This window comes from Bombina bombina, chromosome 3 (assembly GCF_027579735.1).
Source record: "Bombina bombina isolate aBomBom1 chromosome 3, aBomBom1.pri, whole genome shotgun sequence".
NCBI classification, from domain to species: Eukaryota; Metazoa; Chordata; class Amphibia; order Anura; family Bombinatoridae; genus Bombina; species Bombina bombina.
In genome coordinates this window covers 705,681,009-705,700,306 of record NC_069501.1, presented here as the reverse complement: position 1 = coordinate 705,700,306, position 19,298 = coordinate 705,681,009, and the positions used below count along the sequence as shown (strand labels likewise).

At 40.7% G+C, this 19,298-nt stretch overlaps 1 protein-coding gene across 1 annotated transcript in view; it reads right to left on the bottom strand.

Moving 5' to 3' along the window:
• Positions 1-19,298, bottom strand: part of CAMKK1 (calcium/calmodulin dependent protein kinase kinase 1) — an 882,751-nt gene that overhangs the window by 658,962 nt on the left and 204,491 nt on the right. Inside the window, exon 3 of the mRNA XM_053707509.1 lies at positions 10,213-10,710. Coding sequence (XP_053563484.1) covers positions 10,213-10,608 — 396 coding nt within the window. The 5' untranslated portion in view covers positions 10,609-10,710. The remainder of the gene's footprint in view (positions 1-10,212; positions 10,711-19,298) is intronic.

The window sequence follows — 19,298 nt, the reverse complement described above, 5'->3', positions numbered from 1 at the left end:
GAGACTCTGCCCAGCGAATTATCTTGGAGACTTCTAACATCGCTAGGGAACTCCTGGTTCCCCCTTGATGGTTGATGTAAGCCACAGTCGTGATATTGTCCGACTGAAATCTGATGAACCTCAGTGTTGCTAACTGAGGCCAAGCTAGAAGAGCATTGAATATTGCTCTTAACTCCAGAATATTTATTGGGAGGAGTTTCTCCTCCTGAGTCCACGATCCCTGAGCCTTCAGGGAGTTCCAGACTGCGCCCCAACCTAGAAGGCTGGCATCTGTTGTTACAATCGTCCAATCTGGCCTGCGAAAGGTCATCCCTTTGGACAAATGGACCCGAGAAAGCCACCAGAGAAGAGAATCTCTGGTCTCTTGATCCAGATTTAGTCGAGGGGACAAATCTGAGTAATCCCCATTCCACTGACTTAGCATGCATAATTGCAGCGGTCTGAGATGTAGGCGCGCAAATGGAACTATGTCCATTGCCGCTACCATTAAGCTGATTACTTCCATGCACTGAGCTACTGACGGGTGTGGAATGGAATGAAGGACACGGCAAGCATTTAGTAGTTTTGATAACCTGGACTCCGTCAGGTAAATTTTCATCTCTATAGAATCTATAAGAGTCCCTAGGAAGGAAACCCTTGTGAGTGGTAATGGAGAACTCTTTTCCACGTTCACCTTCCACCCATGCGACCTCAGAAATGCCAGAACTATATCTGTGTGAGACTTGGCAATTTGAAAGCTTGACGCTTGTATCAGAATGTCGTCTAGGTATGGAGCCACTGCTATGCCTCGCGGTCTTAGCACCGCCAGAAGTGAGCCCAGAACCTTTGTAAAGATTCTCGGGGCCGTAGCTAACCTGAAGGGAAGAGCTACAAACTGGTAATGCCTGTCTAGAAAGGCAAATCTTAGGTACCGATAATGATTTTTGTGAATCGGTATGTGAAGGTAGGCATCCTTTAAGTCCACTGTGGTCATATACTGACCCTCTTGGATCATGGGTAGGATGGTTCGAATAGTTTCCATTTTGAATGATGGAACTCTTAGGAATTTGTTTAAGATTTTTAGGGCCAAGATTGGTCTGAAGGTTCCCTCTTTCTTGGGAACCACAAACAGATTTGAGTAAAATCCTTGCCCTTGTTCCGTCCGCGGAACTGGGTGGATCACCCCCATTACTAGGAGGTCTTGTACACAGTGAAGAAAAGCCTCTTTCTTTATTTGGTTTGCTGATAACCTTGAAAGATGAAATCTCCCTTGTGGAGGAGAAGCTTTAAAGTCCAGAAGGTATCCCTGAGATATAATCTCCAACGCCCAGGGATCCTGGACATCTCTTGCCCAAGCCTGGGCGAAGAGAGAAAGTCTGCCCCCCACTAGATCCGTTTCCGGATAGGGGGCCCTCTCTTCATGCTGTCTTAGGGGCAGTAGTAGGCTTTCTGGCCTGCTTGCCCTTGTTCCAGGACTGGTTAGTTTTCCAGCCCTGTTTGTAACGAGCAACAGTTCCTTCCTGTTTTGGGGCGGAGGAAGTTGATGCTGCTCCTGCCTTGATGTTTCGAAAGGCACGAAAATTAGACTGTTTGGCCTTTGATTTGGCCCTGTCCTGAGGAAGAGTATGACCCTTACCTCCAGTAATGTCAGCAATAATTTCTTTCAATCCGGGCCCGAATAAGGTCTGCCCTTTGAAAGGAATATTAAGCAATTTGGATTTAGAAGTCACGTCAGCTGACCAAGATTTAAGCCATAGCGCTCTGCGCGCCTGGATGGCGAATCCGGAGTTCTTAGCCGTTAGTTTGGTTAAATGTACAACGGCATCAGAAACAAATGCGTTAGCTAGCTTAAGTGTTTTAAGCTTGTCCATAATCTCATCCAATGGAGCTGTGCGAATGGCCTATTCCAGAGACTCAAACCAGAATGCCGCAGCAGCAGTGACAGGCGCAATGCATGCAAGGGGCTGTAAGATAAAACCTTGTTGAACAAACATTTTCTTAAGGTAACCTTCTAATTTTTTATCCATTGGATCCGAAAAAGCACAACTATCCTCCACCGGGATAGTGGTACGCTTAGCTAAAGTAGAAACTGCTCCCTCCACCTTAGGGACTGTCTGCCATAAGTCTTGTGTGGTGGCGTCTATTGGAAACATTTTTCTAAATATAGGAGGGGGGGAAAAGGGCACACCGGGTCTATCCCACTCCTTGCCAATAATCTCTGTAAGCCTTTTAGGTATAGGAAAAACGTCAGTACACACCGGCACCGCATAGTATCTATCCAGCCTACATAATTTCTCTGGAATTGCAACTGTATTACAGTCATTCAGAGCCGCTAAAACCTCCCCTAGCAATACACGGAGGTTCTCAAGCTTAAATTTAAAATTAGAGATCTCTGAATCCGGTCTCCCTGGATCAGATCCGTCACCCACAGAATGAAGCTCTCCGTCCTCATGTTCTGCAAATTGTGACGCAGTATCGGACATGGCTCTCGCATCATCAGCGCGCTCTGTCCTTATCCCAGAGCTATCGCGCTTGCCTCTTAATTCTGGCAGTTTAGATAATACTTCTGTCATAACATTAGCCATGTCTTGTAAAGTGATTTGTATGGGCCTCTCTGATGTATTTGGCGCCACAATATCACGCGCCTCCTGGGCGGGAGGCGAAGGTACTGACACGTGAGGGGAGTTAGTCGGCATAACTTCCCCCTCGTTGTCTGGTGATAATCCCTTTACAGATAAAGACTGACCTTTATTATTTAAAGTGAAATCAATGCATTTAGTACACATCTTTCTATGGGGTTCCACATTGGCCTTCAAACATAGTGAACAAACAGATTAATCTGTGTCAGACATGTTTAAACAGACTAGCAATGAAACTAGCAAGCTTGGAAAATACTTTCAAATAAATTTACAAGCAATATAAAAAATGCTACTGCGCCTTTAAGAAGCACAAAAAAACTGTCACAGTTGAAATAACAATGAACCAAATCAGTTATAGCAACCAAATTTTCACAGTAAATGTATTAAGTTAGCAGAGCATTGCACACACTAGCAAATGGATGATTAACCCCTTAATACCCAAAACGGATAATCAATATAAGAATTAACGTTTTTAACACAGTCAAACACACTGTCACAGGTCTGCTGTGACTGATTACCTCCCTCAAAATGATTTTTTAAATCCCCTGAGCTCTCTAGAGATGTCCTGGATCATGGAGGAAGAAGCAGGAAGACTGTGACTGAATTTTTACTGCGCAAAAAGGTGCTAAAATAGGCCCCTCCCACTAATATTACAATAGTGGAAAGCTTCAGTTAACTGTTTCTATGCAGAAATATACGACAGCCATGTGGAAAAAATCATGCCCCAATAAGTTTTATCACCAATGTACCTCACAAAAAACGATTAACATGCCAGTAAACGTTTTAAAACATCAATTTTAAAGGTTATGTATTGTTATAGATAAGCCTGCTACCAGTCGCTTCTACTGCAGTTAAGGCTCATACATTACTTCAGTATTAACAGCATTTTCTTAGTCAAATTCCATTGCTTAGAAAATTACTTTACTGCACATACATTCATCAGCCTGATACCAGTTGCTACTACTGCATTTAAGGCTGTACTTACATTACATCGGTATCAGCAGTATTTTCTTAGTCAATTCCATTCCTTAGAAAAATATTTTACTGCACATACCTTATTTGCAGGAAAACCCGCATGCTATTCCCTTTCTGAAGTTACCCCACTCCTCAGAATGTGCGAGAACAGCCAGTGGATCTTAGTTACTTCTGCTAAGATCATAGAAAAACGCAGGCAGATTCTTCTTCTAAATACTGCCTGAGAGAAAAAACAGCACACTCCTCTCACGACCTTCCTATGTTGAGGGTTGCAAGAGAATGACTGGATATGACATGTGAGGGGAGGAGCTATATAGCAGCTCTGCTTGGGTGATCCTCTTGCAACTTCCTGTTGGGAAGGGAATATATCCCATAAGTAATGGATGACCCGTGGACTGAATACACTTAACAAGAGAAAGCCCTTTTTAGGGATAGAACATCAGTCTGCTTTTTTTTTTTTCCTGTGTAATCTAATTGCAGTTGCCTGCCTGCCAGCGTGTGTGTCCGCCTCACAGCGTATACTGTGCCCACTTGCCCAGTGCCACCACTCATATCTGGTGTGGCAGGTGGTAGGGGTTGGTCTGTGGGGGGGGGGGGAGCTACACTACAGAAAAATAAAAAATAAAAACAGAAAAAACAACCTTTTTTTGCAAACTGGGTACTGGCAGACAGCTGCCAGTACCCAAGATGCCCGCCAATAAGGCAGATGGGGAGGGTTAGAGAGCTGTTTTGGGGGGGATCAGGGAGGTTGGGGGCTAAGGGGGGGGGATGCTACACTACAGCATATGTAAATATGCTAAAAAAAAATAAAATTTAAAAACCTTTTATTTTAGTACTGGCAGACTTTCTGCCAGTACTTAAGATGACGGGGACAATTGTGGGGTGGGGGAGGGAAGGGAGCTGTTTGGGAGGGATCAGGGGGTCTGATGTGTCAGGTGGGAGGCTGATCTCTACACTAAAGCCAAAATTAACCCTGCAAGCTCCCTACAAACTACCTAATTAACCCCTTCACTGCTAGCCACCTGTGATGCGCAGCAGCATTTAGCGGCCTTCTAATTACCAGAAAGCAACGCCAAAGTCATGTCTGCTATTTCTGGACAAAGGGGATCCCAGAGAAGCATTTACAACCATGTGTGCCAATATTGCACAAGCTGTTTGTAAATAATTTCAGTGAGAAACCTAAAATTGTGAAAAAATTTAAGTTTTTTTTAAATTTAATCGCATTTGGCGGTGAAATGGTGGCATTAAATATACCAAAATGGGCCTAGATCAATACTTGGGGTTGTCTACTACACTACACTTAAGCTAAAATTAACTCTACAAGCTCCCTACATGCTCCCTAATTAACCCCTTCACTGCTGGGCATAAAACACGTGTGGTGCGCAGTGGCATTTAGCAGCCTTCTAATTACCAAAAAGCAACGCCAAAGCCATATAAGTCTGCTATTTCTGAACAAAGGGGATCCCATAGAAGCATTTACAACCATTTATGCCACAATTGCATAAGTTGTTTGTAAATAATTTCTGTGAGAAACCTAAAGTTTGTGAAAAAGTGAAAAAAATTTTTTATTTGATCGCATTTGGCGGTGAAATGGTGGCATGAAATATACCAAAATGGGCCTAGATCAATACTTTGGGTTGTCTACTACACTACACTTAAGCTAAAATTAACTCTACAAGCTCCTTACATGCTTCCTAATTAACCCCTTCACTGCTGGGCATAAAACACGTGTGGTGCGCAGTGGCATTTAGCAGCCTTCTAATTACCAAAAAGCAACGCCAAAGCCATATAAGTCTGCTATTTCTGAACAAAGGGGATCCCAGAGAAGAATTTACAACCATGTATGCCATAATTGCATAAGTTGTTTGTAAATAATTTCTGTGAGAAAACTAAAGTTTGTGAAAAAGTGAACAATTTTTTTTTTATTTGATCGCATTTGGTGGTGAAATGGTGGCATGAAATATACCAAAATGGGCCTAGATCAATACTTTGGGATGTCTTCTAAAAAAATATATATATACATGTCAAGGGATATTCAGGTATTCCTGACAGATATCAGGGTTCCAATGTAACTAGCGCTCATTTTGAAAAAAAAGTGGTTTTGAAATAGCAAAGTGCTTCTTGTATTTATTTCCCTATAACTTGCAAAAAAAAGCAAAGAACATGTTAACATTGGGTATTTCTAAACTCAGGACAAAATTTAGAAACTATTTAGCATGGTTGTTTTTTTGGTGGTTGTAGATGTGTAACAGATTTTGGGGGTCAAAGTTAGAAAGAGTGTGTTTTTTTTCCATTTTTTCTCATATTTTATAATATTTTTAATAATAAATTATAAGATATGATGAAAATAATGGTATCTTTAGAAAGTCCATTTAGTGGCGAGAAAAACGGTATATAATATGTGTGGGTACAGTAAATGAGTAAGAGGAAAATTACAGCTAAACACAAACACCGCAGAAATGTAAAAATAGCCCTGGTCATTAAGGGAAAGAAATTGAAAAATGGCCTTGGTCCATAAGGGGTTAAAAAAAAACTAGAAATTTGACTGTGAAATAATAGCAGTCAGTTTCCTTCACACGTGTGCGTTTCAGGGCCTGCCAGGGCACAGTGTCACACCAGTGCAACTCATATCTGGTGTAACAGTAGTGTACATTTAAAAAAAAAAATACAATTTTGACTGTAATAGATTGAATAGCAGTTAGTTGTCTGCAAGCGTGTGTGTCAGGCCTACAGCGTCTACTCTGCCAACTTCTGCCAGTGCACAGTGCCACTCATATCTGTTGTCACAGTAGCTTGCACGCATAGTACCACTAATTGAAAAAAAAATGACAGGCAGAGGCAGGCCACCCCGCAGGGGCCGTCGTGGTGCTGTGATTCCCTTTGGCCCTAGAATAAAGCCCAGTGTTCAGAGGCCACGTACCCGGAACTCGAAAAGTTCTGAGGACATAGTTGACTGGCTAACACAGGACACCCAATCTTCTACAGCTTCCGCTCGGAACCTTGGCGCACCATCCTCCTCCAGCTTAGCTTCGGGCACCTCTCAAGTTACCACTCGCCCGCCTGCCGCCACCACCAACACTAGCACTACAGCCGCTTCACTTGATCTGTCAGAGGAGTTATTTACACATCAGTTGGAAGAAATGAGTGATGCGCAACCATTATTGCCAGAGGATGTAGATAACAGGGATATGTCTCAGTCAGGCAGCATTACACACATGGACGTACGGTGTGATGATGATGATGTTGTCCCCGCTGCGGGAGTTTGTTCTGTCACTGTGAAGCGGGCGTAACCCTTACACTACCTGATCGATACAACATCATACCTGATGTTTTAAAGCACGTTATTCCAAACAATTTAGGAATGTTAGGTGATTTATGCCCTTTATGGATTAAAACCAGACTCTGCATCAACTATGTAATTTTCCATGGGAGTTTGCCATGGATCCCCCTCCGGCATGCCACAGTCCAGGTGATAGTCCCCTTGAAACAACTTTTCCATCACTATTATGGCCAGAAAGAGTCCCTGTGGGTTTTAAAATTCGCCTGCCTATTGAAGTCTATGGCGGTTCGCCCGTTCGCGAACATTTGCGGAGGATTGCGTTTGCCGTTCGCGAACCGAAAATTTTATGTTCGCAACATCACTAAAGAAGAGTGATTTTGCTCCTAAAAGCTATAATACCAGCATCAACACCTTCTCTAGACTGATGAAACATGATCTTACATCAGCTATCCAATTGCATCAACCTCAAATCCATAAAAAATATATCTGGGAAAGAGTGGAAAGCACTGATGGAACTAAAGAACAATCCTAAACTTGTTGTTAGAGAAGCGGACAAGGGGGGTGCTCTGGCAGTCATGGACTATGAAGACTACAGGTCTGAAATTATGCAACAATTGAATGACAGCAACACCTTCAGAATGTTACCTGGAGATCCTCTGAAAAGTTTTAATAATGAGATTGACAAGTTCATACAGTTTTTGGAACAACAAAGCTGGATTGATAAAACCCTGGCTGCATATTTATTTACTGATTGCCCGATAACTCCTATTCTCTATACCTTGCCTAAGGTACACAAAGATCCAAAGAAACCTCCTGGGAGACCAATTGTCTCGGCTCAGGGATCTGTATTACAATCCCTTGCCATTTATGTGGATTCCATACTCCAGCCTATAGTGAGAAACATCCTATCATTTCTACTAGAGTCTATTGAAATGATCAAGATACTTCAACAGGAGGATATGACAATCACAGACACTGATTTACTTGTGACACTAGATGTCACCAGTTTGTATATGGCTATTCCCCATGCTGGTGGTCTGGAGGCCACAAGAGACATAATTATTTTCGCTTTGAATGGAAATTTTACTTAGACTTCTGGCACGGCGATGGGGTCGAATATGGCCCCATCATATGCCAATATTTATATGGCAGAATTTGTGTTATTCAACACAAATTTATTTAAGAATCCTAACATTAGGATGTTTAAGAAGGTACATAGACGTTCTGTGCATCATATAGACAGGAACCAGACAAGAATTGGAGAACTGGTTTTCACAATTGAATGTATCGAGTGAACACCTTAAATTCAAAATGAATGCTTCTGATACTTGTATAGAGTTTTTAGATTTGTTAATCTTTAAGAATGGTAATCACCTGGAAATTACCCTATTTACCAAAGAGATAGATAGGAACTCCATCTTACGGGCGGAGAGTTGCCATCCAGCAGCACTGAAGAGGGCATTGCCTATCTCCCAAATGAAGAGAGTGGTACGGAATAACAGCACCTAGAGTAAGAAGCTGGAACAACTCCAGGAAATGGAGAAGAAGTTTATCCAGAGGGGATATAAGAGTAAAGCTCTACAGGACATTAAATACATAATGTTCAGATTGACGCAAACAGAAGCATTGAGCAAGAAAACCAGTAATATGACACCTGACACAATTCCAAGGATGACTTTTGTTACAAAATATTTGCCGGATAAATGGCAAACACCTAGCATCCTACAGGAGAATTGGCATATCATCAATACGGATGAATGCTTACCTTTCAAGAACATGACCCATCCAAGGGTTGGATACAAGCGTTCAAAATCCTTAAGGGACTTTCTGATGCGCCCAGACAATATCCAAAGTTAAACCAATAAGACTTGGTTAGGGAAACCTAAACATGGTTGCTTTAAATGCATGGGGTGCACTACTTGTAATGGGTTGGTACAAACTACCCATTTTGTGCACCTATGGCACAACAAGCGCTTTGCCATCAAACACAGAGTCACATGTACTACCAAATTTATAGTGTACATGTTGCATTGTTGCTGTGGCAGATATTACATTGGCAAAACGAATGATGAGCTACGTACTCGTATGGCCAATCACAGGGCATCCATACATGCAGCCCTGGCCACTGATGAAAGTGATAAGCCAGTGGCCAGACACTTTTTGACTGCCAAACATACTGCTGATCTGAGATATGTGATCATTTATCACGTTCCACCTCTATCGAGGGGTGGTAACAGGGCCAAGTTGTTGCTACAAAAAGAGACCAGGTGGATTTACACCTTGGTGCCTAGGGGTTTGAACACCCATTTTGACATGCAATGTTTCATGTAAATGTTTGTTGTTCCAATCTATGTACATATATTTTCTGCATTATTTTTTGCATAGATTCTTTGCTGCTTTTTGCGATTCTTTGCTGCACAATGTTTAGTATAGCCAGTCGTATAACTTTATGTATTTTTATTTAGTTCTTAGTTTGATCTTGAAGGAAGATAAAAAATTATTATGTCCTTTGACATATCCCCTCATATTTAAAGCAATGTGATTGCGGTATGTTGGTTACTTAATTTCCCCTTCAACAAATGTATTATTATGTTTCAAGTTCATTTGATATTTTGGATATTGGTATACTTTGTATCCAATTTTGTGCCTACTGCTTAAATGTAACATCTTGTATTCCCTCTCATTTTTCAGCAAGTTTCAGTAGATTGCTGATATTGTGTGGCTATTTAGTATAATTTATTTGTATATTGCTGTACAGCAACCATTTTTTCCATTTTGATTATTAGGGCCACTTTAAGGTAATTTCTCTGTATTTTTGTTTTTTATAACATTTGTAATTATATACTTAGTCATTTTCCATTTTTAACTTTGCTTTTAGTTATGTGTCCTATTGGGGCCACCGTAGTTTTCTCTGAGCATGCTTGTTTGTGCTCAGAGGATGCTGCAGCTGATCCACATTCATAGTAATACTTGAGAGTATCAAAAGGGGGGTGAGTTGCACTATTTTTTATGTCTGTCTGAGGAAGGTGTTAACTGCCACAAAACGTCACAGTTCAAATAAAGAAGTTTTTTTTTTTATATTGCAGAGTGCAGGACCTGTTTATTTAATTGTCTATTCTTTATACCCAGAGCAAGTTTGAAGTTTGATGTGTGTGCTGATCCCCTGCTTGAAAGGATGTGCGTGTGTGTGTGTGTATATATATATATATATATATATATATATATATATATATATATATATATATATATATATATATATATATATATGGTGTTTATCATTTCTTAAGGCAGTATACAAGAAAAAAATAAATATTTTAAGCCACAGCAACATTAACTCACATCATTGTCAGAGATGGAGACACGGTTGGATTCTATGGTTGGCCTTCGAACAATGCGTGGAGATATGTGGGATGCGGGACCTGTTGCATATGGGCCATAAGCTTGGCTGTGAGATGGAAGGCAGCCAACTGAAGGTCTTTCCTGAAGAGAGAACTTTCGATTTGTCAGAGTAGGCCGAGAGGAGCCTCTCTGAAAAATGTTTAAGTCCCTTTGATCTTGTGAAGAAAGAAACACATCCTCACTAGATTCAGTGCTCATGCGATTATTTCTCATACTATCACCATCATCAGAAAATACTGTATCTTGATTATGTGCCTCTTCGTCCACTTCAATGGCTGCTACTCTTTCAGCCAACTCTGACTGAGTGTCTTTATTTGCACTTGAATAACAATCCATTGTGTAAACTTGTGAGACCTTCAGTACAGTCTCCGAGAAAGAAGCAGCTGACAATTTACTGTAGCAGATACACTGAAATAAGGCTCTTCATCCACACACCATCTGAAATAAAACATATATTGCCGTTAATAGATAAATATTTTATGCTCAAACAGGAACAATAGAACTGTAGTCTGTAAATATACTTTAAAATTACATGAAAGTAACATTACATTTTTATGGATCAGATAGAGCAGAGCTTGACAAATATGTAAAACATTTAGGAGCCAGGTATTTTGGGGGGAATATATATATATGTATATACATGTACATACAGAGAGAAGTGCACTCACAGGAATGAATAAGGGGCTCAATACCATTGTTAGCCTGTTCTATGGCGATTTACCACCTGGGTGCAGCTTTTTAGCCCAGTAATGCTTTTCACAGAGTAGAATATATATATATATGAAACAATAATCCCTGGCATGATGTTCCCTGCTGTTTACGTAGTAGTTGCTAAATATGAAATAATATATATATATACACATAATATATATATATACATTTATGCAGTAGTTACAGAGGGGGAGCAAACAGATTAATGAAAAGTGAGCAAGTCTTGAGGGAGAATGATGAAGATTTGTTCTGCTTGAAGATCAATAGGACTACTTTCTTAATTAACCATTTCTGCTAATGCATTCAGTGGGGAGGGGAGAGAACTCAGAGCAATAACAACATAAATAAATATTAAGGTCCTGATGAATCTGGAGAAACTTATGCAATGAAAAAATAAGTATTCTACTCATACTAAGAGAACACTACAGGGTAGGAAACAGGAACAGTCTGCAAAATCATTTATTAAAGTGCAAAATGTATATCTCACACAATTAAAACACATTATATTGGTCCAGCAGCATTGGTGTAGGAGAAGAGGACCAACGGAAATACTTGTAAGCTATTCAGGGGTAGATGTGATGCTTTGAGTCCTGTCTATATTTGGGCTGCATGATGATGCATACTGCATGGCGAAATTCTATTAATAAGGATGCCTGTATAATTACCGGCTTGACTTCTTGTGCATAAAGGTGTGTGCGTTACAATTACGCTATATGAATTGAGCAACTGCATTCTTTTAGCAAATTACTAACTGGTTTGCTTTTGCTATTAATGCTACATATTAACAATATAGGATTCGGACGTCTGTGAGTTAATTTACTGTCATTGAGCACGCTACCTTTAGGCAGTATTTTTCATTGATTGAGTTGTTCTATAAGTGCACTATTAGATCTTTATGCTAGTTTCATATCCTAAATGCGGTAGGGGTGTGTCTACTATTTGTTTTACTTGTGTGAGATATAAATATTGCACTTTAAAAAATTATTTTCGTGAACAGTTCTTTTTCCTACCCTGTGGTGTTCTCTTAGTATAAGTAGAATACATATTTTGTGAGTGCATACGTTTCTCCAGACTTTCCGATTGCTCTTATTTTGGAGCATTTACTCTTCTTTTTTTTTAAATATTCAAAAGTGCTGACATTACTGTTTAAAGGCAGCATCGCTGAGAGACGTTTTCCTATACATCGCAATGGGCTGCAATGCTGGTGAAATATTCCAAGCAGTATTGGCACTGACATTGGCGATGTAAATCACTTTAAATATAGCACCGAGCCTTATAAATATACATACAGTATGTACCCTTAAACCGACATAACCCACCAGTGCAAACTAACCCTAACTAAACCAATAGCCCACCACAATAAACCCCCTAAACCGCCAAAAGCCCACCGCAATAAACTTCCTAACCAGTGTTCCCTCTCAGTGTAGTTTTATGAGCGGCCCAGCAGCAAAACAGTTAATTAGAGCAATTAGCAAACACTACACAATGCAGACTGCAATGTGTGGTTCCCTTATTAACTGTTTTACTGCTGGGCTGCTCACAAAACTGGCCTTAGAGGGAACACTGTTTCTAACCTACTAATCATTAAACCGCCAATAGCCCACCACATTATACCCATACACTACTTAGCCCCTTAAACGCCACTACACCCCACTGCAAGAAACCCCCTAACCTATTAATCCCAAAATCGCACAACCCCCACCGCAAGAAACCCCCCAATCTATTAAACCCTAAACCGCCACAACCCCCCAATGCAAACTACCCCATACACTACTTAACTACGTAACAGCTAACCTCCCCAGACACATAACACCCACTTAGTTACACAAAATAACAAACACTAAAATTAAAACAAAGTACTGCCAAAAATAAAAAGACAAAAAAGTAATGCCTATCCTAAAACTAAAGTCCCCTTAAAAAAGCCCACACCAAAATAAAAACTATACTAACACATAAAACCTACTCTAACAATAGCCCTGAAAAGGGCATTTTCCCAAAAGTGATTTAGCTTTTACTTGGCAAAAAATATCCCTATTATAAAATCAATATAACCCCTCAAATAGAAAGACTATCTTAAAAAAATATAAACTAAATATTGCCCTGATAAGGGCATTTGGTAGGGCATTGCCCTAAAGTGATTAAGCTCTTTTATGAGTAAAAAAAATACCCTATGCTAAAAACAAACAAAAACCTACCCTAAAAAATCACTATCATAAAAAAAATTGCCCTGAAAAAGGCATTTTGTAAGGCATTGTCCTTAGAAGGGCATTTAGTAGGGAAGTGCCCTAAAGTAAATATAGCTCTTTTGCCTTGATTTAAAAAAAATGCCCTATTAAATTCTTGCCCTATAAACTAAAAAAAAACTAAGTTAAAAAAAAACTATCCTAAAAAGGCAGCTAACACGCATTTTAATCAAATTATGCCTAGGTTAAAGGTGTTTAAAGGGACAGTAAACTCAAAATTAATAAAAAATAAAAATAATTTATTTATTTTTTTAAATGAAACCTTCATGAATCAAATAGAGCATGCACTTTTAAATAGCATTCAAATGTACTTATATTTAACCTGGGTATGCTCATAAAAGCTTATGGGTGTGCATGTGTCCTAAACAATCTATGGCAGCAGTGTCTGCAACAAAATATAACATTGCTATAAATATTGTTGCAAACTGCACCAGATTACAAAAGACACATGCACACTCATGAGCTCACCTATTATTACTCTTTAACAAAGCATACTAAAAGAACTAAGCAAAATTGATAACAAAATAAAACTGGAAAGTTGTTTAAAATTTCACGCTCAATCCAATCTATTTAAGTTTAATTTTGACTTAACTGCACTGTAAATTCAGATTCTAAATAGCTATGAAATATGTGATTCTAAAGAATTAACAACAGAGAAGCCTATTTGTTTCATACTTTTACAAATCTTCATTTTACCATCAAAGCAAGTTTTCCAACTACCTTCCCAATACGGTGGCAGAAAAAGGAAACACAGGAATTTGTTTCATGCAACTAAGTAATACTGAAAATAAGAAAACATAAATTATGCATACAACTGTATGCTTGTATTACTGTAGAAGGAAAAAACAGAATTTATGCTTACCTGATAAATTACTTTCTCCAACGGTGTGTCCGGTCCACGGCGTCATCCTTACTTGTGGGATATTCTCTTCCCCAACAGGAAATGGCAAAGAGTCCCAGCAAAGCTGGTCACATGATCCCTCCTAGGCTCCGCCCACCCCAGTCATTCGACCGACGGACAGGAGGAAATATATATAGGAGAAACCATATGATACCGTGGTGACTGTAGTTAGAGAAAATAATTCATCAGACCTGATTAAAAAACCAGGGCGGGCCGTGGACCGGACACACCGTTGGAGAAAGTAATTTATCAGGTAAGCATAAATTCTGTTTTCTCCAACATTGGTGTGTCCGGTCCACGGCGTCATCCTTACTTGTGGGAACCAATACCAAAGCTTTAGGACACGGATGAAGGGAGGGAGCAAATCAGGTCACCTAAATGGAAGGCACCACGGCTTGCAAAACCTTTCTCCCAAAAATAGCCTCCGAAGAAGCAAAAGTATCAAATTTGTAAAATTTGGCAAAAGTGTGCAGTGAAGACCAAGTCGCTGCCTTACATATCTGGTCAACAGAAGCCTCGTTCTTGAAGGCCCATGTGGAAGCCACAGCCCTAGTGGAGTGAGCTGTGATTCTTTCAGGAGGCTGCCGTCCGGCAGTCTCATAAGCCAATCGGATAATGCTTTAAGCCAAAAGGAAAGAGAGGTAGAAGTCGCTTTTTGACCTCTCCTTTTACCAGAATAAACAACAAACAAGGAAGATGTTTGTCTGAAATCTTTAGTAGCCTCTAAATAGAATTTTAGAGCACGGACTACGTCCAAATTGTGTAACAAACGTTCCTTCTTTGAAACTGGATTCGGACACAAAGAAGGTACAACTATCTCCTGGTTAATATTTTTGTTGGAAACAACTTTCGGAAGAAAACCAGGCTTAGTACGCAAAACCACCTTATCTGCATGGAACACCAGATAGGGCGGAGAACACTGCAGAGCAGATAACTCTGAAACTCTTCTAGCAGAAGAAATTGCAACCAAAAACAAAACTTTCCAAGATAATAACTTAATATCTATGGAATGTAAGGGTTCAAACGGAACCCCTTGAAGAACTGAAAGAACTAGATTTAGACTCCAGGGAGGAGTCAAAGGTCTGTAAACAGGCTTGATCCTAACCAGAGCCTGAACAAATGCTTGAACATCTGGCACAGCTGCCAGTCTTTTGTGAAGTAAAACAGATAAAGCAGAGATCTGTCCCTTCAGAGAACTTGCAGATAATCCTTTCTCCAAACCTTCTTGTAGAAAGGATAGAATCTTAGGAATTTTTATCTTGTTCCATGGGAATCCTTTAGATTCACACCAACAGATATATTTTTTCCATATTTTATGGTAAATTTTTCTAGTTACAGGCTTTCTAGCCTGAATCAGAGTATCTATTACAGAATCTGAAAACCCACGCTTTGATAAAATCAAGCGTTCAATCTCCAAGCCGTCAGTTGGAGGGAAACCAGATTCGGATGTTCGAATGGACCCTGAACAAGAAGGTCCTGTCTCAAAGGTAGCTTCCATGGTGGAGCCGATGACATATTCACCAGGTCTGCATACCAAGTCCTGCGTGGCCACGCAGGAGCTATCAAGATCACAGAGGCCCTCTCCTGATTGATCCTGGCTACCAGCCTGGGGATGATAGGAAACGGTGGGAATACATAAGCTAGGTTGAAGGTCCAAGGTGCTACTAGTGCATCTACTAGGGTCGCCTTGGGATCCCTGGATCTGGACCCGTAGCAAGGAACCTTGAAGTTCTGACGAGACGCCATCAGATCCATGTCTGGAATGCCCCATAATTGAGTTATTTGGGCAAAGATTTCCGGATGGAATTCCCACTCCCCCCGGATGGAATGTCTGACGACTCAGAAAATCCGCTTCCCAATTTTCCACTCCTGGGATGTGGATCGCAGACAAGTGGCAGGAGTGATCCTCCGCCCATTGAATTATCTTGGTCACTTCTTTCATCACCAGGGAAGTCCTTGTTCCCCCCTGATGATTGATATATGCAACGGTCGTCATGTTGTCTGACTGAAACCTTATGAATTTGGCCTTTGCTAGTTGAGGCCAAGCTCTGAGAGCATTGAATATCGCTCTCAGTTCCAGAATGTTTATCGGGAGAAGAGACTCTTCCCGAGACCATAGACCCTGAGCTTTCAGGGATTCCCAGACCGCGCCCCAGCCCACTAGGCTGGCGTCGGTCGTGACAATGACCCACTCTGGTCTGCGGAAGCTCATTCCCTGTGACAGATTGTCCAGGGTCAGCCACCAACGGAGTGAATCTCTGGTCTTTTGATCTACTTGAATCGTCGGAGACAAGTCTGTATAATCCCCATTCCACTGTCTGAGCATGCACAGTTGTAATGGTCTTAGATGAATTCGTGCAAAAGGAACTATGTCCATTGTTGCAACCATCAATCCTATTACTTCCATGCACTGCGCTATGGAAGGACGAGGAACAGAATGAAGTACTTGACAAGAGCTTAGAAGTTTTGATTTTCTGACCTCTGTCAGAAAAATCCTCATTTCTAAGGAATCTATTATTGTTCCCAAGAAGGGAACTCTTGTTGACGGGGACAGAGAACTTTTTTCTTTGTTCACCTTCCATCCGTGAGATCTGAGAAAGGCTAGGACGATGTCCGTATGAGCCTTTGCTTTTGACAGGGACGACGCTTGAATCAGGATGTCGTCCAAGTAAGGTACTACTGCAATGCCCCTTGGTCTTGGAACCGCTAGAAGGGACCCTAGTACCTTTGTAAAAATCCTTGGAGCAGTGGCTAATCCAAATGGAAGTGCCACAAACTGGTAATGCTTGTCCAGAAAAGCGAACCTTAGGAACTGATGATGTTCCTTGTGGATAGGAATATGTAGGTACGCATCCTTTAAATCCACGGTAGTCATAATTTGATTTTCCTAGATAGTAGGTAGGATCGTTCGAATAGTTTCCATTTTGAACGATGGTACCCTGAGAAATTTGTTTAGGATCTTTAGATCCAAAATTGGTCTGAATGTTCCCTCTTTTTTGGGAACTATGAACAGATTGGAATAAAATCCCATTCCTTGTTCTCTTATTGGAACTGGATGTATCACTCCCATCTTTAACAGGTCTTCTACACAATGTAAGAATGCCTGTCTCTTTATTTGGTTTGAAGATAATTGAGACCTGTGGAACCTTCCCCTTGGGGGTAGTTCCTTGAATTCCAGGAGATAACCTTGAGAAACTATTTCTAGCGCCCAAGGATCCTGAACATCTCTTGCCCAAGCCTGAGCAAAGAGAGAAAGTCTGCCCCCCACTAGATCCGGTCCCGGATCGGGGGCTATCCCTTCATGCTGTTTTGGTAGCAGTGGTAGGCTTCTTGGCCTGCTTACCCTTGTTCCAGCCTTGCATTGGTTTCCAGGCTGGTTTGGGTTGTGAAGTATTACCCTCTTGCTTAGAGGATACAGAATTAGAGACTGGTCCGTTTCTGCGAAAGGGACGAAAATTAGGCTTATTATTAGCCTTAAAAGACCTATCCTGTGGGAGGGCGTGGCCCTTTCCCCCAGTGATGTCTGAAATAATCTCTTTCAAATCAGGTCCAAATAATGTTTTACCTTTGAAAGGAATGTTAAGCAATTTTGTCTTGGAAGACACATCCGCTGACCAAGACTTTAGCCAAAGCACTCTGCGCGCCACGACAGCAAACCCTGAATTTTTCGCAGCTAATCTAGCTAATTGCAAAGCGGCATCTAAAACAAAAGAGTTAGCCAATTTAAGTGCTTGAACTCTGTCCATAACCTCCTCATACGAAGATTCTTTACTGAGCGATTTTTCTAGTTCCTCGAACCAGAAACACGCTGCCGTAGTGACAGGAACAATGCATGAAATTGGTTGTAGAAGGTAACCTTGCTGTACAAAAATCTTTTTAAGCAAACCCTCTAATTTCTTATCCATAGGATCTTTGAAAGCACAACTATCTTCGATAGGAATAGTAGTGCGTTTGTTTAGAGTAGAAACCGCCCCCTCGACCTTGGGGACTGTCTGCCATAAGTCCTTTCTGGGGTCGACTATAGGAAATAATTTCTTAAATATAGGGGGGGGGGACAAAAGGTATGCCGGGCCTTTCCCACTCTTTATTTACTATGTCCGCCACCCGCTTGGGTATAGGAAAAGCGTCGGGGGGCACCGGAACCTCTAGTAACTTGTCCATCTTACATAATTTCTCTGGAATGACCAAATTGTCGCAATCATCCAGAGTAGATAACACCTCCTTAAGCAGTGCGTGGAGATGTTCTAATTTAAATTTAAATGTCACAACATCAGGTTCAGCTTGATGAGAAATTTTTCCTGAATCTGAAATTTCTCCATCAGACAAAACCTCCCTCATGGCCCCTTGAGATTGGTGTGAGGGTATGTCAGAACAGTTATCATCAGCGTCCTCTTGCTCTTCAGTGTTTAAAACAGAGCAATCGCGCTTTCTCTGATAAGTAGGCATTTTGGATAAAAGATTTGCTATGGAGTTATCCATTACAGCCGTTAATTGTTGCATGGTAATAAGTATTGGCGCACTAGATGTACTAGGGGCCTCCTGTGTGGGCATAACTGGTGTAGACACAGTAGGGGATGATGTAGTATCATGTTTACTCCCCTCATTTGAGGAATCATCTTGGGCAATATCATTATCTGTTGCATTACTGTCCTTACTTTGTTTGGACACCATGTCACAATTATCACATAAATTTAAATGGGGAGACACATTGGCTTTCATACATATAGGACATAGCTTATCTGATGGTACAGACATGTTAAACAGGCTTAAACTTGTCAACAAAGCATAAAAAAACGTTTTAAAATAAAACCGTTACTGTCACTTTAAATTTCAAACTGAAAACACTTTATTACTGAATATGTGAAAAAGTATGAAGGAATTGTTCAAAATTCACCAAAATTTCACCACAGTGTCTTAAAGCATTAAAAGTATTGCACACCAAATTTCAGAGCTTTAACCCTTAAATTAACGGAACCGGAGCCGTTTTTACATTTAACCCCTATACAGTCCCAGAATGAGGCTCTGTCTATAACTAGAAAGGCCCCCATCTGAAAAAGGTGTCCAACACAGTGCCTGCCGTTTTTCTAAACGTTCCCCAAGATTATAATACCAATAATTAGTTAGAATCTGCATAATATGCCTAGTAAAGCAATTGTTTTAGCCCAGAAAAA